Source organism: Meles meles, chromosome 14 (assembly GCF_922984935.1).
Source record: "Meles meles chromosome 14, mMelMel3.1 paternal haplotype, whole genome shotgun sequence".
Classification (NCBI taxonomy): Eukaryota; Metazoa; Chordata; class Mammalia; order Carnivora; family Mustelidae; genus Meles; species Meles meles.
Window position 1 is genome coordinate 75,306,965 of NC_060079.1, and position 25,090 is coordinate 75,332,054.

The 25,090-nt window shown below is 40.8% G+C and overlaps 1 protein-coding gene across 2 annotated transcripts in view; it reads left to right on the forward strand.

Annotated features, from left to right (window-relative positions):
• Nucleotides 1-25,090, forward strand: part of PCCA (propionyl-CoA carboxylase subunit alpha) — a 405,590-nt gene that overhangs the window by 87,351 nt on the left and 293,149 nt on the right. For both annotated transcript variants that reach the window (XM_045978130.1, XM_045978131.1), the window contains one exon: nucleotides 17,377-17,508. In XM_045978130.1, coding sequence (XP_045834086.1) covers nucleotides 17,377-17,508 — 132 coding nt within the window. The remainder of the gene's footprint in view (nucleotides 1-17,376; nucleotides 17,509-25,090) is intronic.

Here is a 25,090-nt window from a genome sequence, read left to right on the forward strand (position 1 = left end):
TTTTGATTTTTTTTTTCCCAATTATTTTAAAAGTGTCCCTTTTTAGTTGGATAGGATTTGACTACTCTGTGGTCTGGGTGTGGTGTTTGAAACAGCTGTGTAGCTGCACAAATACATTTAGTCTAGTTCACATTCACTATCATGTTGGTAAGCACATACTTGGTTATGCCCATTAGAAAGAGACTCGGGGCAAATCAGAAAGCCCATGGTACAGTTATCTGTGCTAATGGATGGGGAGTGTAGAGTAATAGGGGAAATAAAATCAGGATGATATAGAAATAATCTTAGACTGTGTTGTGTAGTTTGCATGTGCAGGACCTGCTAATCATTTTCAGGTTTTTCAGTAACATTCGGTTTACGTTCTCTTTAGTGCACATCGGTTGAGAATGTGAACAGTGAATTCAGATGTGCTGTGGAGGAATTATTTTCAGAATTAAAAGTCTTCATGGATTGATTGAAAAATAATTGCATTGGTAAAATATATGTAAAATATAGTAGCTTATGTAAACATTAATGTTAGATTTAGAAAATGGTTTTCCCAGGTGATTTGAATGATGGATTTGAAGAGGCCAGGTTTCACTTTCCCAGCCCGAATAGAGTAAGGCAAGACTTGGCAGCATGGGAGATGTGGGATTGAAGCCTCAGGTTTAAACATAACCCATTCTATGGGTGCTTGATAAATTCATACCTGCTGATGTTTACTTGTATGGATTAGGTATTATTCTGTGTGATGAAAAAATTGCAGAAAGAGGGTAAACATGTAAGAAGGAATGAGAATTCTATCTTAGAATTCTAAGATAATTCTTAGTTGAGACTAATGTAGGGAAACGGAATTCTTGGATATAAAAGTCAAATGGGATCTGCGAAAGAAATGAGGTTTTTAGGCAGATACAGGGATTAGTGCTAATTTAAGTCTGTTTGTTTTCATGAAGCTGACCACGAGGTGGATGTAGTGTGATCTCTGGATGACCTATGACATCATCCCAAATTGTTGCAATAGGACATTTACATTATTTTAAATAACTTTTAAAAATTTTATTTACAAAATTACAGATGATTAAGTTTGAAGCAATTATCTTACAGATATATCTTGACTCTTTGGTAGTATGAACAATGATTCTAATTTTTTGTTTCCCAGTAGTATAAGATTCTTATTTTAAACTCATAAAGTTATCTTTCCATTCTAAGGTAATTTTTATGCTGTCCTCTCATCTTAGTAAATAAGTAAATAAATACCTCCCAAATCAATTTACATGTGGTTAATTTGAAAATTCTTTGTAGATTGGACAACCATACTGGAAAAGGACAATCTTTTGAGGGCTTTATTATAGGTAAACGTAAAGAAGACAGAAGACTGTATTTTAAATTAGTTGCGTCTCATGAGGTGCCGGCCTTCATTTCTTGGTAGGTCTTAACTAGGGTTTAGCCTCCTCTGATAATAGCTGGAAATTGCGGGTGACTGAAGACTCTTCAGTGAAGAGCACTGTTTTCTGATGGTATGGTGGGTGGACCTTTGTGTTCTGTGGAAATGCCTTTGCATGTCATCCCAGCTCATGGACTTCCTCCTTGACGGCAGTTTGTATGTTCTGCTCACTTGTCACATTCTCTCTGTTCAACTTCTTGTGTGGATATTGAAGGCCAGGATTTAAGAAGACCTTTGAAGTGTATTTGTAATTAAATAGCATTAAACTGGAGTTGAAGTCTTTGGTCAAGGAGAGCGACTGCAGTGTCAGAAGTGAGCTTCTAAAACAGAAAAACATCCTGAGTCCCGGAGCTTTCCAGCGTGAGCAGTAGTACTCCAGAAACACCCTTCTGGTTTCGGAGCTGAAATACTGAAGGTAGTAATAACGGGAGTAAACCGCGTCAAGTCTCAGAAGCATTTCCCGGCACCCGGCGGTGGAGGTGACGCAGTAGCTGTGAGGTTTTCAGTGCTGGTGATTGGTTTGGGTCTGATCCGCTGAGGACCCGGCCAGGTCGGGGAAGAATGTCTGCCCCCGGGGTCTCCTTCTGGCTGTCCTACTACTAAGCCACTAACAGGCAGAATGCATCTTTCTGTCCCCGTAACCAAACCTGCTTTTTGGTTCCGTATTTCAGGGGGCTTTTCTGGTCCCAACAGCCTTACAGTTCTGAGAGCTCCCCTCCCTCCCACTTCTCTCCAGAACCATTGCTGTGTCTCCTGTTGGTGTCACCGCAGCTTCTCTTACCCTTTCCGCCCCGGATCCCACAGTGGCTCCGGCACCCCCTTCCCTTCTTTCCACCTGCGCCGGGGCCTTTCCTCCTCGGGGCCGCCCCGCGCCGCCACCATGCTCCGTCCTGAAGCGCTTCGGCGCTCGCCAGGGCCTCCCCGGGGACTGGACGGCTGCCTTGTCCCTCTGGCGGGCCGTTCGCCGCCTTCCGTTTGTCCGCTTCCCCGCTTCCAGGACCGCCCGTGCCTCCCTGCGCGGAGTCCCCGAGAGCGGAGGGAATCTGGCTGCTGGAGCGCGACGTCGTTTCAGGGCAACCGGCTGACGCTTTCGCTGCCGGGAGACCGAGTCTCGCTCTTTGCTGGGAAGAAGGCTCGCCTGGACTGGAGCCGCGCCGGGCTCCGGCTGGGGAGGGGAGCCCGCCGAAGGACGCCGTGCGCCGTGTGGGGGCGGTGGGCCTAGCCTCTCGGGAAAGCGCCGGGGTCGCCGCGGCTTCCGGCTGACGGCGCGGCCCGGCCGAGTTCAGTCTGCGCAGCCGGGCGGGCGGGCTGGGAGTCCTCGCCGGCCGCAGCTCTGTGACGGGCTGCCAGAGTCGTTCACGCGCGTGTGGCAGCTTCCTGCGGGTCCCCTGCGCCCCGCGTGCTTTACACCTGTCACCTCATTGAGCCCCCACGGGTTCAGACTCGGGCACAGAGCGGGTAAGTCCCCTGCCAGCGGCCCACCGACCCGTTCGCGGTAGAGCTGCGGTTTCGGGCCGACTCCAAGGTCCCTGCGCTCAGCTGTTACTCTGCTGCTTCCGATTCCAGCCTTTCCTCCACGAAAATAATGAAAACCTGCCGACACTTGCGTGGGATTCAAGGGCCACGGAGGGGAGGGTGTATGGGTGGCGTCGGCTGTGGCTTCGGAACTCCCAGCGGCCGCCTCAGGCGGTGGTCACGTGCGCCGGAAGGGAGTGGCGCTGCCGCTGAGCTCGTTGAGAAGCTCCTTTTGCTGGGGTTCATGCCTCTGCCCACTGGATGTTGCCGCGAAGGCAAGCTTAGCCGTCCGTCTGTGATGCCCGTTTTCTTCTCATCAGTCACTGCTTGGACGTCGGCAGGCGCGAATCTCACTTACTAGGAGTTAGGAAGGCGCTGGTTGGGCATTCTGAGAAAGACAAATATCAGGTCATCTGAGGATGTTAAAATTAGAGCATATCGAATATAGTGGAAGGGAGAAATTTTCTGAAGCGAAGGGCAGGGAATTTCTGGAATATGGCGCTCCATGTATGGTCAACTTACATTAAGTTGGCTCACAAAGTTTCCACCTGCTTGCTTTATTGCAGTTGCCACGATTAGTTTCCCAGAATATTCTAGACTCCATCAGAGTCCTCATGCTGGGTTGTGATTTTAATTGCTTGTTGTATCACATCTTCCGAGTTGCTTTGTCAACTAAGAGGCCAGTGATACATCTCTGTCTTGCCTGTCATTTTATCCCCACATTTAGCACAGTGCCCGATACACACTGGGTATTTGGCAAGTGTTTGTAGAATGAATGCGTGACTGGCTGTTGAGCTGATAGCAGAGAAGTCTGTAATTGAGATCTGGTTGTTGCTGGACTTGAGGGAAAGAGGAGGCCCTTCCGAATGAGCGCTGGTGGTGTGTAACCTCCTCCTTCTCTGATGACCGTAGAACCCTTTGCAGACCAGTGAGCGCAGTTTTCCTGTGCTCTCAGGAAATGTGTGCTCTCCCATGCTACTTTTCCAGCTCCTAGTTGCCTAGCCCCTCAGATGCTTCCCTTTCTGTGAAGCCTTCCCTGGTTCCCACATTGGACTCTGTTGATAGTAGTGCCTTACTTATTTTTTGGGGTGCTTTTATTACTCTCTACCCTGTATTGTTTCTGGTTCTACCAGACTATACACTCCTTGTGGGCAAAACCCAGGTCTTGTCCAAACCGGCATGCTTCTGAGAGTAGAAAGGAGCGCTAACCAGGTGGTTCCTGGGGTAATAGTCAAGTCCGAGAACTGTGCCGGGCACACCTAATGTAAGAGCGGTGTTGGTTGTCCGTGCACGGTCTGACTTGTTGCAGACGCACTCGCCATCTGGACCTGTTCACAAGCATGAGAAGGTAGCAAGGTCTTAGTCTTGTTTCTGTCACTTTACCTGTTTATTAGTGACAGTGGGCAATTCATTTCATCTCTTGGATCCTAATTTTACTGACATATTCAGTGGAGAGGATTATCTATATCCTGCTGGTTTCTTGGCTCCCCCCCCCCCCCTTTGAGGAAAAGATACTAAAAAACCTTTAAAACTGTGAGATGTCCTACAACATAAGATACTACTGTAGAATTTAGAATAAAATGAAGATTTTCTGACTTTGTAAACAAACTAGAAGCTGAGGACTGAAGTGTTTATAAAGTGGTTTTTAGCAAAACCATAATACAATGCCCTATAGACAGTGTTAAATAAGTAAATTAAAAAAAATATTAGTGCTCGCTTCAGGAGCACATATAGTTAAAAAAAAACAAAAAACAAACCCACATTATTGGTGTTATTGAATTCCTTTTTCTTTTACTTTTTTTTTAAACTTAAAGAAGTTTCCCACCTAGAGATAACCTCTGTTTGGGTCATTCCTCTACGTCTTATTGTCACTTTCACTTCATTGCGTCCTTCTTAATGACCAAACTGAAGGGTGAAAGTAGCAGGTTGGTGGGTTAGACTGTGCTGAGGAGTGTGAGGAATTACTCAGTTGTTCCTGGCAATTAATTGGAAATTGTGATCCTGCTTTTTTAGCATTCCATTCAGTATTTGAAATAAGCTTTATAATGTCAGCTATCCTAGAGCATGGCAATTAAATGTGCCAACAAAAAAGAATATCCCAACTGTAGGTAGAACATGCTTTATTCAAAACATATGACTCTTATTTCCATCCAGTGGTGGTATCGAAAACTTGATGTGTTCCAGAAAGCAGTAAATTAAGCAAGCAGTACGGGAGGACTTGTACTTGTAGTACATTTTAAAAAGAAACACATAAATATTTTCAAAGGAAATAGGAAAAGTACATAATTCAGATCATATCCCAGACCAATTTAAAAAGAAAATTTTAAGTGAAATTTAGTATCTAATACTTGGACCAAACAAAAGCTCTCTAGCCTTTCACCAGCTTACCAAGTGACTATTCCTACTCACTACTGGCAGTAAATATTAACACTGTGAGGAATGAACAGGAAGCCGAGTCATGAGGCATCTGCATTAACATCCCCTCATGCTAACTGAAGTATTATTAAATCTTAAATTTTTTTACTTAGCACTGTGAAATTGCTCATCTAATTTCATAGTCATTATACGGTGTATTCCAAAATTGAACTGGGAAGGTATTTGTTTTCAATCCAAAAGTACCAATTAATTTTAGTATTCATGAAACATTAAAAATAATTGGATCAGGGAGAAATGAAAGCAACTCATTTTTAATATCCAGACTGTAGGGACATAAAATATTTTATGTGAAGTGCAAAAGAAGGAAATTACAGCTTCATAACTAGTTTCTGTGGCCAGTTTACACAAGGAGAACCTTAGCAACACATACAAATTTAAATGTGAAGCTTCTTACTTTGTTCTTTAAGGTACCCATTCTAAAAGGAAAACTTTAAAATTTGTTCCTGCATTTTAAATGAAAACTTTATTACTTTATAACATAAATTCTTGAAAATGCCAGGTAGGTCAGTAATAAATTTGACAGTTTCGTCTGAGAAAATTTAGTGTCATTGAATTGATCATCAGTATTTTGCCAGTGTATTTTTTTTAAATGTTCTAAATATTAAACCAGAATTTCTTTAAAGGAGGGAGGCTAAAATTCATCCCAACGCCTGACTTTTTTAGTTAACTTTGATTTTCTCAATGTGATTGCCAAGGAAATTATTGAATTCATTTTCTCTGGGTATCTTCTCTATTGCTTTTCTTTGATTCTTGCCATTGCAACCAGCCTGAGATTTTACATGATAAAGGAAATCTGTGGAACTAATCCTAGAAACCTCTTTCTGTTTTCTCACATAACACCTCCAGGCACAGAAAAGACAGAATACTTCATTTGCATTCTTAAACATTAGGATCTTAGAATGAGTCTTTCAGCTGGAAATGTTATTGCATCTACATTTCCCCTGAAGAAGAAGAAAAAAAAAAAAGGTTAACAGCCCACTCAGGTTTATGTGAACTCATCTTTTTTTAGTCTCCTGGTCTGCACTAAGAGTGTGATCAATGAAGCTTAAGTGCCCAGCATCTTTCTTCTTTATAATCAGTGAGCCTCTGGAAATAGATATCAGAGCTGATTACAAGGAACTGAAAAGAAGAAATCAGATATGCACAAAAGAGATGGCAAACACTGACAAACTTTAATCTTAATCTTCTGAAGTGCAAGGAACATTCCCAAAGGTGATACAGAATATAGTAACGAGAATTTAAAAAACTAGAATATCTTCCCTATGAGCTTGAAAAGTTTATTTACCCCAAAGGTACAAAGATATTCAGAGATTTATAGTTGATTTCAGTGGCTTTTATTAAATTAAGAAGTAACGGGGCGCCTGGGTGGCTCAGTGGGTTAAAGCCTCTGCCTTCAGCTCAGGACATGATCCCAGGGTCCTGGGATCCAGTCCTGCATCAGTCTCTCTGCTCAGCAGGGAGCCTGCTTCCCTTCCTCTCTCTCTGCCTGCCTCTCTGCCTACCTGTGATCTCTGTCTGTCAAATAAATACATAAAATCTTAAAAATAATTAAAAAAAAAGAAAAAAAGAAGTATCCCAAACCCTTTGTTTGCTCCAGGTACTTTTGTCAGAAACCCAAAACATTTAATAAAAGAAATGTAACCGTTCTCAGACTTAGTAATAGCTGAAAAGTAGACATGGACATCATTCCACTGTCTAATATTAGAAGTAGAAAGTGTTCTGTTGCTGTAATGCTCACTTCCTGTGAATGAAAAAGAGGGTTTTATATGTAACTATATTCCTCAACTAGAAAACCTGACTTCTGCCAATTGTTACAGTGGGGGCAGTTACTGCCCCTCCGTTTCCCTAACTAAATATTGTACATGGCTATCATCTGGAAGTAATAATATTGCTTGAGTGCATTGTGCCAAGTAGACACTTAATACAAAATATACACTAGCCCGAATGAAATCCAGATACTGGTGATATTGAAAGAGAAAGACACAGATTTCTTTGGCTAAATTAAGTCACAGCATACACGGTGCTCTGTACGGTAAATACAGGTTATAAGTATGTCATTAGATTCATTTGATCTTGCAATTAGCATCCCAAACAAATTAACAAGCTGTATTGGCTTATAAGTTTATACTTAGAATTTTAGAATGAAACCTTTGTCTCCCCTCTACCACCCACCCCCATAGCAGTCAAATGCCTTAGTGTTCTTAACCCAGTGAGTCATATAAATGAGTTCTAAATTCCCAGTGAGCTGACCTCACTTCAGAGAAAGTGATTCCTGTAAATGCAGAGGGTTCGAGACTGGTGGCACCCTTTTCTAGGGCTGTTCTGCACCTCTCCTGATTGACACCCCATAGTCAGTGTAGAGGAAAAAGAAATAGGATTTGGTTTCCAGTCTTCTCTAATCCCACATGTTCTGTTGGACCTTCTGGACCCTGTAGTAGAACCTTGAATGGTAGTGGCGGGAGGGCTCATTCACACCTCGTTCCTGTCTGCTCCTGGGCCAGCTCCTGGTTTCACTCCAGGAGCTGGTGTGGTCACTCTGAAATCACTTTAGAAAATTTTTATTGTAAAATGAAAGTGCGAAACTGCAAGACAAATGTGTGGCTTGCTTAAGGTAAATAACCTTGTAGTTACTGCTTGGGTCTAGATAGTAGCTGTTTGCCCTGGAACTTGTCCCTGTGGCCCGTCTCAGTCCCGTACTCGGATCTCTCCCTATTTATACTCACTACGTGACTTATCTAGTAATCCTTTTCTTGCGTTTTAAAATAATTTTTACTGTCCAGATGTGGATCCCTAGAAAACTATGGTTTGTCTGGTCCATTTGTTTTCAGATTTATGCCTTTTAAATTTCTCTTAATCCACAGATTCAGACCTTTCTTTGCCTTATAATTTTCTGTTGAAGAACCTTGGGTTATTGCCTTGTAGAATTTCTGTCCATCTTGACTTTGTTGAGTACGTGCTCATGGTATAGCTCAGGTTTTCCTCCATTCTTGGCATTTTCTGTAGATTGGATTCCTACACCTGAATTTAGAGATGGGATGAGGTCCGGGTTTGGATGCCTTCAGCCAAGACTGTAGGAGGTGCATAGTGTCTTGTTAGCACTTCTTATAATGGAAGCAGCTTTTGATGCTTACTGTCTGTATCGACTTTTTCACTGGATTGCAAAATAGTGATATTTTAACTCTGACATCTTTTTCGTTAATTGACTGGAATATATTTAGGGGCTCCTAGAGGCTCAGCTGGTTATGCATCTGACTCTTGATTTCAGCTCAGGTCATGATCTCAGGGTTGTGGGATTGAGCCTTGCCTGGGCTCAGCGTGGAGCCTGCTTAAGATTCTCTCTCACCCTCTCCCACTGTCTCTCCACCCCCTCCCCAACTCGTACTCTCTCTTTCTCTCTCTCAAATAAATAGGAATATATTTATAAAGAGACCCTTTGCCACATTTATTGTTTGGTTACCTTGTGGTACAATTCATACAGAAAGAGCAAGATAAATGCACAATTCTTTACCTTTATCTACTAGTTTTTGAGGTAATGAATGTTTCCTTATCCTTCAAAGTTGACCCAGCTCTTTTAAAAAGTATCATTATGAAGTCATGGATTGAAACCTATTTTGTGTGCTTACATCTGTTGGAATTACTAGCGAAGCCTAACTTGTTTCTCTTAGGCCAGAGGGGATCCAAGTTGGGTCATGGTCTTTTTGACTTGACCTCATAATCTTTTAGAGCTTCCTTGTTCTCTAGTCTGACAAGACATTCTAGGCTCACGTTTTACATTCCTGCTCCAGGCCTTTAGTCAGCTATCACTGTTGGTTTTTTTTTTTTTTTAAATGGTATTAGAGACCACAGTCAGGGTGCCAGGCATGGTCATTGCTGCTGATGGTCCTTGCTTCTAGGCCTTTTAGTTTATAGGACTAGGATGATATGTGTATTAATAGGTTTTTTTAGACATATGTTAATTACATATGATGTATGATTAACTATGTTCTGTTAGTAGAATATATAACATGCTAATATATTTAATATGTATATTTAGATATAATGCTATCCCCAGGCACAATTAGGGTGTATATAATGTAAATATATAATATAGTTATTGCATAATACACATGCTATATAACATAGTGTTTTTCATATATATAAGTGTACACACACACACACACACACAAAACTTGTAATAAAAGTATAATTAAATATACCCTGTACTTTACGTGAGATTAAAAATACCTTCTGTGGGGGTGCCTGGGTGGCTCCGTGGGTTGGGGCCTCTGCCTTCGGCTCAGGTCATGATCTCAGGATCCTGGGATTGAGTCCTGCATCGGGCTCTCTGCTCAGCAGGGAGCCTGCTTCCCCCGCCTCCCCCCTGCCTGCCTCTCTGCCTACTTGTAATCTCTGTGAAATAAATAAAATCTTTAAAAAAAAAAAACTTCTGTGTTCATGGTGATATTTTCAAACAACTTTTTTTTTTTTTTTAAAGATTTTATTTATTTATTTGACAGACAGAGATCACAAGTAGTCAGAGGCAGGCAGAGAGGAAGCAGGCTCCCCGCTGAGCAGAGAGCCCGATGTGGGGCTCGATCCCAGGACCCTGAGATCATGGTCGGAGCCAAAGGCAGAGGCTTTAACCCACTGAGCCACCCAGGTGCCCCTAATGGTGATATTTTCTATTTTTTCTTTTTTTTAATATTTTATTTATTTGATAGAGAGAAATCACAACCAGGCAGAGAGGCAGGCAGAGAGAGAGAGGAAGGGAAGCAGGCTCCCCGCTGAGCAGAGAGCCCGATGCGGGGCTCGATCCCAGGACCCTGAGATCATGACCTGAGCCGAAGGCAGAGGCTTTAACCCACTGAGCCACCCAGGCGCCCAAAAATTCAAGATAACCTCTTCTTTGTTACCCCTGCATCTTTGTTTTCATGTTTAGAGTTCTGACCGTCTGGGACAGGGGAGATGATAAAATTAGAATACTTCATGATTCCTTATGTAGTCAGTAGTAGACACACACACACACACACAGAACAGTCTGAAGATGACTGTGTCAGTATTAATATGATTACTGAAAACTCTAAAGAAGTTTTATACATCATCTTGCTGTTCTTCCCTTACTTTAAAAATAGTTGCACTGTATGTGTGTTGTTAGGAAATACATATGGGGCACCTGGGTGGCTCAGTCGGTTAAGCATAGGACTCTGATTTTTGGCTCTGGTCATTATCTCGGGGTTGTGCGATCGAGTCCTGTGTTGCGCTCTGTGCTGGGCATGGAGCCTGCTTAAGATTCTCTGTCTTTTGCTTCTTTTGCCTGCCTCCTCTCTCTCAAAAAGAAAAAAGAATTAAGGAAAAAAAAAAAGGAAATACAGCTGGTATAAAGCATACTCTCTCCTTAGCCTTCATTTGGTTTTAGTCCTGCAGGTGATCACAGGCCCTTTACTTGACCTCTTTAGTTATTTTGTTTTTCCGAAGCTCATTCTGTAGAAGGGAGTGGACAAACCTTTTTGTAAAGGGCCAGATAATTAAATATTTTTGGCCTCAAAAAACTGTTAAAATTACTCAGTCTTGACCATGGTAGCAAGAAAGCAGCCGTACAATGTGTAAACTAAGGGCACAGCTGCTTTCCAGTAAAACTCCTTCAGTTTCATGTGATTTTTTTTACATGTCCGTATACAGTATTTTTTTTTAATGCACTTTTAGATTTTATTTATTTTTGAGAGAGAGGAAGAGTGAGCACGGGCAGGGGCAGGGGCAGAGGGAGAGGAAAGAGAATCCCAAGCAGATTCCATGCGGGGCGCTGAGCCTGATGCTTAGTCTCACGACCCTGAGATCATGACCTGAGCCAGAATCAAGAGTTGGATGCTTAACCGACTGAGCCACCCAGGTCCTCTAGGATTCAGTGTTCTTAATTTTTTTTCTGAAAAATGTTGTTCCCCCCCCCACAGTCCATATACATATACGTAAATATATTATTTTTAAGTAGTCTGCACCCAGCGTGGGGCTCAAACTCCCAACCCTTTGATCAAGAGTTGCATGCTCCGCCGACTAAGCTGGCCAGGTGCTGCTGCCGCCATCCATTTAGGGTGGCGGACTGTGTACAGACAGGGAGCCGGCCAGCTGAGGCTCACAGTCTGTAGTTTGCAAGCTACAGGTTTATTCAGTTCCTCAGAAAGAGGCCCCGAGTTCTTGTTTGTTGTTACATTTTCTCTGTACTTTTTTCTTGGATGTCAGTTTTGTTGGATTTAAAAATCCTTGGCTCATACTTTTTCTTGACTATGTTACTCTGTTTTCTTTTGGCTTGGACGACCATTGTCCGAGTCTGGTGATAATTTAAACTTATCTTTTGTAGAAATCACATATTCTTTATTTTTTTTTTCCTTGTATTATTTTCTTCTTCTTGTAAGCAGTATTGTTAGAATAAATCGTGGTCATTCTGGATTGGAATTTCTCAGTTTTGCTCTTGTATGTCTTTTTGCTATCTATTTCCAATTTTAAAACTGTTTTCTTGAAATAAAGTTTTCGGTATTTTTTTCCTTTGCTTTAGTTTTCTTAAAAGACTCCTCTTAGCCGTATGTTGGATGTTCTTTCTCTTCAGTTCTGTCATTTTTCTCTTGTATCTTTTAAAACTAATTTCATTGTTTTGATAGTTAAATTCAGAAAAGTTTCTTCCTTTCAGTTTCTGTCTATTTCCTATGAGGCTTTATCTGTTTCCTTTATTCACTCTTGAGTTTCCTCTGGGTTAGTCTTCATTTCTAGAATGATATTTCTTCTTAATTTGTGATTTTATCTTGAGTTCTATCACCTCATTTCTGAACTTTTTTTTAAGGATTTTATTTATTTGACAGAGAGACAGTAAGAGCAGGGATATAAGCAGGGAGTTGCCAGAGGGAGAAGCAGGCTTCCTGCTGAGCAGGGAGCCGGATGTGGGGCTCTATCCCAGGACCCTGGATCATGACCTGGGCCGAAGGCAGACACTTAATGACTGAGCCACCCAGGCGCCCATTTCTGAACATTTCTAAATCTGATTTATGTTATTTCATGTCTTCTGTAAGTTTAGAAAATGTTTTTTAACAGTTTTGATCTGTTACATATTGTTACATTTTTCTCCTGTGGCCCCCCCCGCCCCGCCATTCATGGCTGTTATTCTAGTATTTATTTTTTTTCTTATAAAAACATTGTATGGGATTTTATCTTGATCCTTTTATTTTGCATAGTTTTATCTGTAAAGTTTTCCTCTGTATTGCTTTTTAAAGAACTGTATATATATATATATATTTTTTTTTTAATATTTTATTTATTTGACAGAGAGAAATCACAACTAGGCAGAGAGGCAGGCAGAGAGAGAGAGGAGGAGGCAGGCTCCCCACGGATGAGTGATACATGTCTAAGAAGTTTAAGTATTTGAATAGAGATAGCAGGAAAAGTTTTTCTGAAGTCTTTTTTTTTTTTTTTTTTTTTTTTTTTTTTTTTTTTTTAAAGATTTTTTTTTTTTTAAAGATTTTATTTATTTATGACAGAGAGAGATCACAAATAGGCAGAGAGGCAGGCAGAGAGAGTGAGAGGGAAGCAGGCTCCCTGCCGAGCAGAGAGCCCGATGCGGGACTCGATCCCAGGACCCTGAGATCATGACCCGAGCTGAAGGCAGTGGCTTAAACCACTGAGCCACCCAGGCGCCCCTGAAGTCTTAAAAAGATAAATTAACCTTGTAATCTCCGTTTTTTTCTTTTTTCAAATTTTTTTTCCTTAAGATTTATTTATTTATTTGACAGAGATCACAAGCAGGCAGAGAGGCAAGCAGAGAGAGAGGAAGGGAAGCAGGCTCCCTGCTGAGCAGAAAGCCTGATGTGGGGCTCGATCCCAGGATCCTGGGATCATGACCTGAGGTGAAGGCAGAGGCTTTAACCCACTGAGCTACCCAGGTGCCTCTCCCTGTTCTTCTTTTTGATGCTCATACTATTATCACGGTATTTGGGGGTAGCCTTTCTATCTGCTACTGTGTGCTTTTGACATAATCATATTAATTTTTGGAAGTTTTCTCTCGCTGGCTTACTTTTTTAACTCATGTGTTAAGTTCCCCATACCAGTCTTGAACTGACCTTTGCTACCAGAAACACTTTTTCCTTTTGGCAAGGAATACTTTAAAATCTAGAATCTGAGTCCTTTGTGCAATTCAGCAATTTTTTCATGGCTCTGTTTCTTGTCTGACCCTGGTTTTAAAGTTATCCAAATAGTATCGTGGTGAGCCTAAAGTGTACGCATTTAAAAGAAATCTGAATTTATAGTGTAGTGGTTTACTTATATATTTCTGAGAACGAATTACATATCATGCATTTTTTATAAATGATGATTATTTCTGTCCTTCATTCACAACATAAAGCCTGTTTTAAGTTAAATTTCATTATTCCCTAACACGCTATTCAAAACCCTTTTTTTCATTCTCTCAAAATTTGACCAGAATCATAAAATCACAGAATTTAGAAAATGAATCTTAGAGCAGTGATTTTGGCTTTTTGTAATTTCTTTCCTATGTAGTGCTATTAAAGTGGTTTTCAATGCTATTTTTAAAAAGGCCACTTTTTTTTTTAAAGATTTTATTTATTTATTTATTTGACAGAGATCACAAATAGGCAGAGGGGCAGGCAGGGGGAGAGGAGGAAGCAGGCTCCCCACGGAGCAGAGAGCCCGATGTGGGGCTCAATCCCAGGACCCTGGGATCATGACCTGAGCCGAAGGCAGAGGCTCTAACCCACTGAGCGACTCAGGTGCCCCTAAAAAGGCCACTTTAAAAAAAAAGATTTATTTAAAGATTTATTTATTTATTTTGAAAGAGAGAATGCAGGAGCGGGGCTGTGGTGGGAGGAAGGGCAGAGGGAGAGAATCTCAAGCAGACTCCCTGCTGAGCATAGAGCCTTATGCGGGACAAGACCTCGTGACCCTGAGGTCACCACTGGGACCAAAGTCAAGGGTCGGATGCTCAACACTCTGAGCCACCCAGGCCCCCAAAACACCCATGACTGTAATAATACCTTCAGGTATTATATTTGTCATTCAATGTAAATTTACAAGGATCTTATAAAGCATATATTTGGAAGTGTATGTTATTGCTATGGAATGTCAAAAAGACTTGTCATAAAGAGAGACAGAGAATCGGATCGATGACAAGAGATCCAGGGTGAACAAAAGATTATCAAAAGGGTAGTCATGATAAATTCTGGCCTTAACTTTGAAATCACACAGATGACTCTCGTCAAAAATCTCAGAACTTTTAAAACGTCGTCCATCAGGGGCACCTGGATAGCTCCGTGGGTTAAGCCTCTGCCTTCGGCTCGTGTCATGGTCTCAGAGTCCTGGGATTGAGCCCCACATCAGACTCTCTGCTCGGTGGGGAACCTGCTTCCTCCTCTGTCCCTGCTTGCCTCTCTGCCTACTTGTGATCTCTTTCTCTCTGTCAAATAAATAAATTAAACAAACAAAGAAACAAAAAAACATGGTCCATCATTTTGCAGTTGCCATACTGTCTTACCCTGACCTCATCCTTGCTCTTGTGGTCAAAGGATTATGGGAGTTAAGAACTAGGACACTGCCTTCTAATTTTGCCTTAATGACATTTAAGAGCTAACCTAGGGAATACTACCAAAACATCTAAAAGAAAGAGAAAATTAGTTCATTGAAACATCTGTCTGAATAGTTACCCAGCTTACTAATACTGGCTATTTTTCTTTTCTGTTGGATGGCACAAAAGAATAAGTCACTAAATCCTTGATGTGAGCTTTTTTTCTTGGTAATTTTACATTTTGGGGTAAGTAATTTGCCTCAAATTGGAATGTGTGAGAAAAATCTAGTTAACTAATCAGAGGTTCCTAGTTGTTGGGCTCCTGTTAATCAGAATTTTTACTGTATAATCATAATTTATGTTATTTTTTCAACTCTTTGTGTAGGTATTCTGATTACTTGATTACATCTGTCTACCATAGTGGTATTTAAAATGCATTTATAACACAAGTTCCTCCATCTTAGCAAATAAAATGAGACTATGGAAAGACAACCGATAGTTGAAACATTATTGTTTCCTCTTGACTTGGCTTGGCATTTAGTGCGTTGCAGGTTTGGGATGGAGAGACACGAATTTGATAACTGCTGTGGTCCAAAATGACTAGTTTATCCAGCTGGAGACACGTGGAATATGTGGAGCGTGTGGAGATGGAAGCCTATGACCATTTTGCTCTCTTACAGATCAGCTCCACTTTTCATGTGTTTACATTTTGAGGGTCTCACAAAAGATTCTTTTTTTTTTTTAATTAAGAAAATAAGGTTCTATTAGTAAAACTAAATACAAGCCTTTGGTGGGGAGGAACTTTATGGGCCTCTGTCTTGGCTGAAGACGCATTCTGCCATTTACAACTGGTAATTGTAGGTATTTGGGTTCCTATAATGTATTTTGAGGTCCTGTGGACCTAACTGTCTTACTTTTTTAATGTTCTCTTTTTATCAGGACTTCTGCTTAAGAGATAAGAACTGACAGTTTTAGCACTCAGCCAGGTGTTTTACATTATTATTTTATTTAATCTTTCAATCAAACTTGCAAGGTGGTTATTATTCCCATTGTCACACAAAGAAAAGGAGACTTTATTTGTTCAGAATCTAAAAATTCCCTTTTCTTCTGTGTTGGTTTTGGGCACAAGGGAAGATACACATCCCGAGTTTAAAGGCTTTGGTTTTTCTGTATATTTTATCTGAGTGATTTCATATATAACTTTTAATTTTCTCCTGTATTTAATGCCTTTGAAAATCCATATCTCAGCCTGGACTCATCTTAGAACCTCTAGACCTCTCTGGCAGCTTCCTGTACGCTGTCATAGACATCTCACCCCCCAATTCTTTATCTTCTATACATTGCTTCTGTTGATTCCCTGCTTTCCTTCCGTCTTCTGCTCTGGGTGGGTTTAATCCTCTTGGTTCCTAATGGCCGAGAGACCCGTCCAAGCAACATGCTGCCGTAGCTACTCTGGACAGTACAAGGAGAATGAAGCTCCTTCCCCAAGCCATGAGTCCTTTCAGGCCCCAGTTCTAATAGATAGAATGCGAGGCATAAAATACACGATGTATTCTTTATGCCGATCTGACCAGAGGTCATGGGAGAATCAACAGTTCAGGGCCTGGCCCTAACGGTGCCAGGGATACATTCTGGTTTTCCATTTTTCATATTTAATCTCCATCCTTCACCCAGTAACCTCCTTTACTTCTCTAGACGGTGCCCTGTGGTGGCACTCTCTGCATCATGTTTTGTTCTCTCCCTGATTAGTTTGTTGGCAAAATTCATTAGCATCTTGTTCATTATAATACCGTAAACGGATGATCCATTGCTTGGGAACTAAATGTGATTTATACAGAAGAGTTTTTGTTGAAACTATAACTCTACCTGGTAAATTCCCACTGTATTCTTGACTCATTTCTTGTAGTCACAAAGGATGTAAACATTCTGTACTTTCTTTTGTCTATTTCCCTGAGGTATTAGTGACCACGTTCCCTTGAATTAGTGGATATCCTGTGATTTTCATCCATGTCCCCTACATTTAACTCGAGGCCTGACACAGAGTTGGTATTTAATAAAAAAAGGACATTTGTGTTAAACTAGGCAGTGTGCTGTTGGGGAGGGAGAATGCAAAGATTTATGAGGTGTTTTAAAGGTGAACCTACTGTTTAGGTTAGGTGGCAGGATACTGTATATAAATATAATACTATAGTAGTGGCTTTCCCAAAGAATACTGTTAATATCACACAGGAATTCTTCATTTGTTACTTTTCTTTGGCTCGGCTCTGTTTCCTAGATCTTTGTGCACTTGTACTGTATACAACGCTGTATATTTTAATGTATTGTCTCAAATGCTTTGCTTTTAAGTTGCTTTTGGTATGTAAATAATTAGTAAATATACATATGGGTTTTTTCTTTTTGTAAAGTTGTGACTGTATCAAGTGCTGTATTGTGTGTTTTACACATTTCTACTTGTGTTATTCTACAGGCAGCAGAAGATGTCGTTTTCATTGGACCTGACACACATGCTATTCAAGCCATGGGTGACAAGATTGAAAGCAAATTATTAGCTAAGAAAGCAAAGGTTAACACAATCCCTGGCTTTGATGGAGTAGTCAAGGTGAGAAACTATGTTATTGTAATATACATGTCCTTAAGTCAAACATTTTGTGAAAAGCATGAGATAAAATGCAGTTACTACTAAATGCAATAATATAAATGTAAGACGAAATGCAAAAATATGGATGTGTAGGTTACAATAAATCAGTGTTGTTTACACTGGATTAGTCTATTTTTTTAAAAATTTATTTATTTGTTTTATTTATTTCTTTTCAGTGTAACAGCACTCATTGTTTATGCACCACACCCAGTGCTCCATGCAATACGTGCCCTCCGTAATACCTACCATCTGGCTCCCCTGACCTCCCACCCTCCGCCTCTTTAAAACCCTCAGATTGTTTTTCAGAGTCCGCAGTCTCTCATGGTTCATCTCCCCTTCCAATTTCCCTCAACTCCCTTCTCCTCTCCATCTCCCCATGTCCTCCACGTTATTTGTTATGCTCCACAAATAAGTGAAACCATAGGATAATTGACTCAGCTTGACTTATTTAACTCAGCATAATCTCTTCCAGTCCCGTCCATGTTGTTACAAAAGTTGGGTATTCATCCTTTCTGATGGAGGCATAATACTCCATCGTGTATATGGACCACATCTTCCTTATCCCTTCATCCGTTGAAGGGCATCTTGGTTCTTTCCACAGTTTGGTGACCGTGGCCATTGCTGCTATAAATATTGGGGTACAGATGGCCCTTCTTTTCACTACATCTGTATCTTTGGGGTAAATACCCAGTAGTGCAATTGCAGGGTCATAGGGAAGCTCTATTTTTAATTTCTTGAGGAATCTCCACACTGTTTTCCAAAGTGGCTACACCAACTTGCATTCCCACCAACAGTGGAAGAGGGTTCCCCTTTCTCCACATCCTCTCTAACACACGTTGTTTCCTGTCTTACTAATTTTGGCCATTCTAACTGGTGTAAGGTGGTATCTCAACGTGGTTTTAATTTGAATTTCCCTGATGGCTAGTGATGATGAACATTTTTTCATATGTCTGATAGCCATTTGTATGTCTTCATTGGAGAAGTGTCTGTTCATGTCTTCTGCCCATTTTTTGACATGATTATCTGTTTTGTGCATGTTGAGTTTAAGAAGTTCTTTGTAGAGGCGCCTGGGTGGCTCAGTGGGTTAAAACCTCTGCCTTCGGCTCAGGTCATGATCCCAGGGTCCTGGGATCGAGCCCCACATCGGGCTCTCTGCTCAGCAGGGAGCCTGCTTCCCCACTCTCTGTCTCTCTGCCTGCCCCTCTGCCTGCTTGGGATCTCTCTCCGTCAAATAAATAAATAAAATCTTTAAAACAAAAAAACTTGGGGTGCCTGGGTGGCTCAGTGGATTGAGCCGCTGCCTTCGGCTCAGGTCATGATCTCAGGGTCCTGGGATCGAGCCCCACATCGGGCTCTCTGCTCTGCAGGGAGCCTGCTTCCTCCTCTCTCTCTGCCTGCCTCTCTGCCTACTTGTGATCTCTCTCTCTGTCAAATAAATGAATAAAATCTTAAAAAAAAAAAAACAACAAAAACCCCCCAAAAAACTAAACAAACAAAAAAGAAGTTCTTTGTAGATCCTGGAAATCAACCTTTTGACTGTACTGTCATTTGTGAATATCTTCTCCCATTCTGTGGGTTGCCTCTTTGTTTTGTTGACTGTTTCCTTTGCTGTGCAGAAACTTTTGATCTTGATGAAGTCCCAAAAGTTCATTTTCGCTTTTGTTTCCTTTGTCTTTGGAGACATATCTTGAAAGAAGTTGCTTTGGTTGATATCGAAGAGCTTACTGCCTATGTTCCCCTCTAGGATTCTGATGGATTCCTGTCTCATGTTGAGGTCTTTTATCCATTTCGAGTTTATCTTTGTGTGCGGTGTAAGAGAATGGTCGAGTTTCATTCTTCTAAATATAGCTGTCCAATTTTCCCAGCACCATTTATTGAAGAGACTTCTTTTCCACTGAAGGTTTTTCCTGCTTTGTTGAAGATTATTTGACCATAGAGTTGAGGGTCCATATCTGTGCTCTCTACTCTGTTCCACTGGTCTATGTGTCTGTTCTTATGCCAGTACTGTGCTCTCTTGGTGATCACAGCTTTGTAGTAAAGCTTGAAATCAGGTAGCCATCCAAGCCTCCCTCAAAAAAATTGAAAAATCCAGAATACACCAGCTGTCTCTGCACCTTAAAGAACTGGAGAATCAACAACAAATTAAACCAACTCCACACACAAGAAGGGAAATAATCAAGATTAGAGCAGAGATCAATGAGATAGAAACTAGAGATACAGTAGAACATATCAATGAAACTAGAAGCTGGTTTTTTGAAAGAATCAGTAAGATGGATAAACCATTGGCCACACTAATCCAAAAGAAAAGAGAGAAAGCTCAAATTAATAAAATTATGAATGAAAAGGGGGAGAGATCACAACTAACACCAAGGAAATAGAAACAATCATCAGAAGTTATTATCAACAGTTACATGCCAGTATGTTAAGCAACCTAGATGAAATGGATGCATTCCTGGAAAACTATAAATTCCCAAAATTGAACCAGGAAGAAATTGACAACCTGAATAGACTGATATCTAGAAATGAGATTGAAGCAGTGATCAAAAACCTCCCAAAAAACAAGAGCCCAGGACCTGACGGATTCCCTGGGGAATTTTACCAGACTTTCAAAGAAGAAATAACACCTATTCTCCTGAAGCTGTTTCAAAAAATTGAAGCAGAAGGAAAACTTCCAGACTCTTTTTATGAAGCCAGCATTACCCTGATCCCCAAACCAGGGAAAGACCCAACCAAAAAAGAGAATTTCAGACTAATATCACTGATGAATGGATACTAAGATTCTTAACAAGATCCTAGCAAATAGGATCCAACAGCACATTAAAAAGATTGTCCACCACGACCAGGTGGGCTTCATCCCTGGGTTACAAGGATGGTTCAACATTCGCAAATCAATCAATGCGATAGAACAAATCAATAGGAGAAGAGAGAAGAACCACATGGTCCTCTCAATTGATGCAGAAAAAACATTTGACAAAATCCAGCATCCGTTCCTGATTAAAAGGCTTCAAAGTATAGGGATAGAGGGAACATTCCTGAACTTCATAAAATCTACCTATGAAAAACTCACAGCAATATCATCATCAATGGGAAAAAGCTCACGGCCTTCCCATTGAGATCGGGAACACGACAGGGATGCCCACTCTCACCACTCTTGGTCAATATAGTATTAGAAGTCCTAGAAACAGCAATCAGACAGCAAAGAGAAAAGGTATCCAAATTGGCAATGAAGAAGTCAAACTCTCTCTCTTCGCAGATGACATGATACTTTATATGGAAAACCCAAAAGACTCCACCCCCAGACTACTAGAACTCATACAGCAGTTCAGTAACATGGCAGGATACAAAGTCAATATACAGAAATCAGTTGATTTCTTATACACTAGCAATGAAAATACAGAAAGGGAAATTAGAGAATCGATTCCATTTACTGTAGCACCAAGAACCATAAGGTACCTGGGAATAAACCTAACCAAAGAGGTAAAGGATCTGTACTCGAGGAACTACAGAACACTCATGAAAGAAATTGAAGAAGACACAAAAAGATGGAAGACCATTCCATGCTCTTGGATCGGAAGAATAAACATTGTTAAAATGTCTATACTGCCTAGAACAATCTATACTTTCAATGCCATTCTGATCACAATTCCACAGGTATTTTTCAGAGAGCTGGAGCAAATAATCCTAAAATTTGTATGGAATCAGAAGAGACCCCGAATTGCTAAGGAAATGTTGAAAAAGAAAAATAAAACTGGGGGCATCACGTTACCTGATTTCAAGCTTTTTTTTTTTTTTTCTTTAAGATTTTATTTTTAAGTAATCTCTGTGCTCAACATGGAGCTCGAGCTTACAACCCTAAGACCAAGAGTCACCTGCTACACAGACTGAGCCAGCCAGGTGCCCCTGGATTATTTTAAATGGTATAAATTAAAAGGATTTTTACTTAAAAATTAAAAGGATTTTCTGGGGTGCCTGGGTGGCTCAGTGGGTGAAAGTCTCTGCCTTCAGCTTGGGTCATGATCTCAGGGTCCAGGGATTGAGCCCCGCATGGGGCTCTCTGCTCAGCGTGGAGCCTGCTTCCCCCGCCCCTCCCTGCCCGCCCACCCGCCTGCCTCTCTGCCTATGAACTCTGTCAAATAAATAAATAAAATCTTAAAAAAAAAATTAAAAGGATTTTACTTAAGCATTGTATTTCATGATCAAGAATTTATTTTAAATTGGAGTCTCATTGACACATAAAGTCACATTAATTTCAGGTGTATGACATAGTGATTTCACAACTCTCTACATTATGCTCTGCTCACCACAAGTGTAGCTACCATCTGTCACCAGACAACCTTACTATAGTCCCCTTGACTGTAGTCCCTGTGCTGTAGCTTTTATCCCTGTGACTAATTGGATAAGTGGAAACCTGTACTTCCCAGTCCCTTTCACCCACTTACCTTCCCTTTTGGACATTTACCAGTTTGTTATTCATGTTTATGTTTATGAGATTCTACCTTTTTAAAAAAATATTTATTTATTTATTTATTCAGAGAGAGGGCATACAAGTGCAGAGAGGGGGGAGGCAGAGGGAGGGGGAGAAGCAGGCTCCTGGTTGAGCAGGGAGCCGGATGTGGGGCTGGATCCCAGCCCCAGGATCACAACCTGAACCCAAGGCAGCCAGTTTAACCAAGTGAAGTCCCCAACTGAAGTCCCCCAGGCGCTAGGAGATTCTGCTTTTTGTTTGTTTTTCGGATTCTGCATATAAATGAAGTCATATGGTATTTGTCTTTCTGTGACTTATTTCACCTAGTATAATACCCTCTGGATCTATCCATGTTGTTGAAAATGGCAAATTCTCAGTCTTTGTTAAGGCTGAGTCATAATCCGTGTGTGTGTGTGTGTGTGTGTGATCGTGATCTCTTCTTTATCCATTCATCTATCAGTGAACACTTGGGCTGCTTCCATGTCTGCGCTGTTGCAAAGAATGCTGCAGTAAACATAAGGGTACATATATTTGAATTCATGTATTTGTTTTCTTTGGGTAAATACCCAGTAATAGAATCACTTATCATAAAATATTTCTATTTTTAATATTTAAAGGAACTTGCAGGGCATCTGGGTGGCTCAGTCGGTTAAGCCTCTGCCTTCGGCTCCAGTCATGATCCCAGGGTCCTGGGATTGAGCCCCACATCAGGCTCCCTGCTCAGCAAGGAGTCTGCTTCTCTCTCTCCCTCTGCCCCTTCCCCAGTTCATGCTCTCTCTCTCTCTCTCTCATTCTCACTCTCTCTCAAATAAATAGTTTTTTCCTTTTTTTTTTTTAAGGTACTTCCATACTGTTTTCCTCAGTGGGTGCTCTAGTTTGCCTTCCCACTGACAGTGCAGGAGGGTTCTTTTTCCTCCACATTCTCACCAACCCTTGTTATTTCTGGTCTTTTTGATTCTAGCCATTCTGACAGGTGTAAGATGATGATCTCATTGTGGTTTTGATCTGTGTGTCCCTGATAATTTGCGACGTTGAGCATCTTTTCATGTGTCTGTTGGCCATGTATTGTCTATTTTGGACAAGTGTCTATTCAGGTCTTCTGTCCATTTTTAATCAGATTATTTGTATTTTGGTATTGAGTTATATAGATTCTTTCTATATTTATTGGATATGTCATTTCATATATCTTCTGTTCGGTCATGATTAATATTGACTCATACTTTCATAGGAAAAAACTTGATAATTTAAAAGATGTTCTCTTAGCGCTCTGGATAGCATTTAATGATGGTATGTGTTTAACGTTTATAACATTATGATGTTCTATGTGTATCTTTGTGTTGAGCTTCTGTCCATATGCATAAAACATCAATTATAAATGTCTTTCTGGTAGAAAGTGGTATAGCTGTAGATGATTCTAGATCCCAAACATAACTCCTCATTAAGTAAGCAGCTTTCGCACCTGATGCCCAGGATCCCTCACTACATGGTGCTTCCAGTTTAGTGAAAAGAAATGTGGTTGTTCTCTTCCTAGAGCACAGTAACTCCCTGTCACTTCGTAACTGTCACCTTAGTCTCTCTTCCCTTTCACAGCCACAGGTCTTAGAAGAATTGCCCTTACTTGTTTTCATGTCTGCACGGTTCACTTAATCATTAATCTACCACAGTCAGGCTTCTTTCCTCATTCGCATGGAAATTTCTCCTGCAATGGCTACCAGCAACCTTTCCTTCTCAGTAAATTCAGTATATAATTTGTAATCCTGGTTTTTAGCTCTTCAGAGCATTTGAGTCTCTTGGTCACTTTTTCCTTCTTGAAATATCTACTTCTGGCACACGACTCAGTTCTAGTTATGTTTTTGTACTTTTCGGCTTGTTTTGAATGCTTGTTCTTAGTCTTCATGCTGATTGTTCTTCCTATCTTTGTTCTGTAAATGTGGTTTTATTTTGGATTCTGAGTAGGAAATGTTTTCTTATTGTACACTCTCTGGGGCAGCCTTACTTACTCATCCGGCTCACATCTCAATTCTCTATGTATTTATCTGGGCTAGATCTCTCCTGAATTTCAAAACTGCATGTGTGTGGTTGCTTCTTAAATAGTTCCGCTTGAGGCCCCTGAGGCATCTTGAAAGTATAAGTTAAAAGCTAAGCTAATAATTTTGTCTTTGATTAGCAATTGGCAAACTATGTCTCCATGCACGTCTGATTAATAAATAAAGTATTACTGGAACACAGCCATGCTCTCTCCTTTAGGGATTGCCAATGGCTGTGTTTTTCCACGAGTGACTGAGTTGAGAAATTGTGACAGACTGCGTCACCCAGCAAACCTGAAATATTTATTACCTGGTCCATTCAGAAAGTGTTTGCTGATGCCTGCTGTAAGCGTCTCAACCTGATTCTTTCCTCCCTGGGAAAGGGGCGGTATTTTCCACACTGTTTCTCGAACTAGAACCTTAGAGGCTTTACCAGCTGAGACCCCCAGGCGCCCCACCCAATTAGCTTTCAACACCGTGGCTTAAGTGACCTTTCAGAAATCCAGATTGAATCTGATGCCTGTGTTTAAAAACTCTTGAATGCCTACTAATTCAAATCATTTAAATAGCTGGGCTTTGTTTTTTCTCTTCAAACTGAAGAGTGCTGGTTTACCCTTTACATTGCGTATGCCAACCATATATGACGTCTTTCAGGTTCTTGAAACTTCTGTATTAGATTCTGTCATGCATGTTAATTCTGCTTCTCTCTCATTCCTTATTATCTCCTCATTGTTTGGCTCTTGGCTTAAACATACATTCCTCACAGAGGCATTCCTTAGCTGCCTAGATTAGATTAGGCCTTCTGCTATATTTTCTCTTAGTACCCTGTACTTCGCCCATCACATTTTAAATCATTCATACATTCATCTACTAATTAAATATTGAAGTGCATACTATTTGTCCAATGTTGTTTGAAGTGCAATGTGTATAGTAATGAACAACAATCATAAAAATATTCCTGCCTTCATGGAGCTTATACTGTAGAAGAAGGAGACAGACAATAGAGAAATAATGAAATACATAGTACATGCTATGGTGAAACATGAGAGGG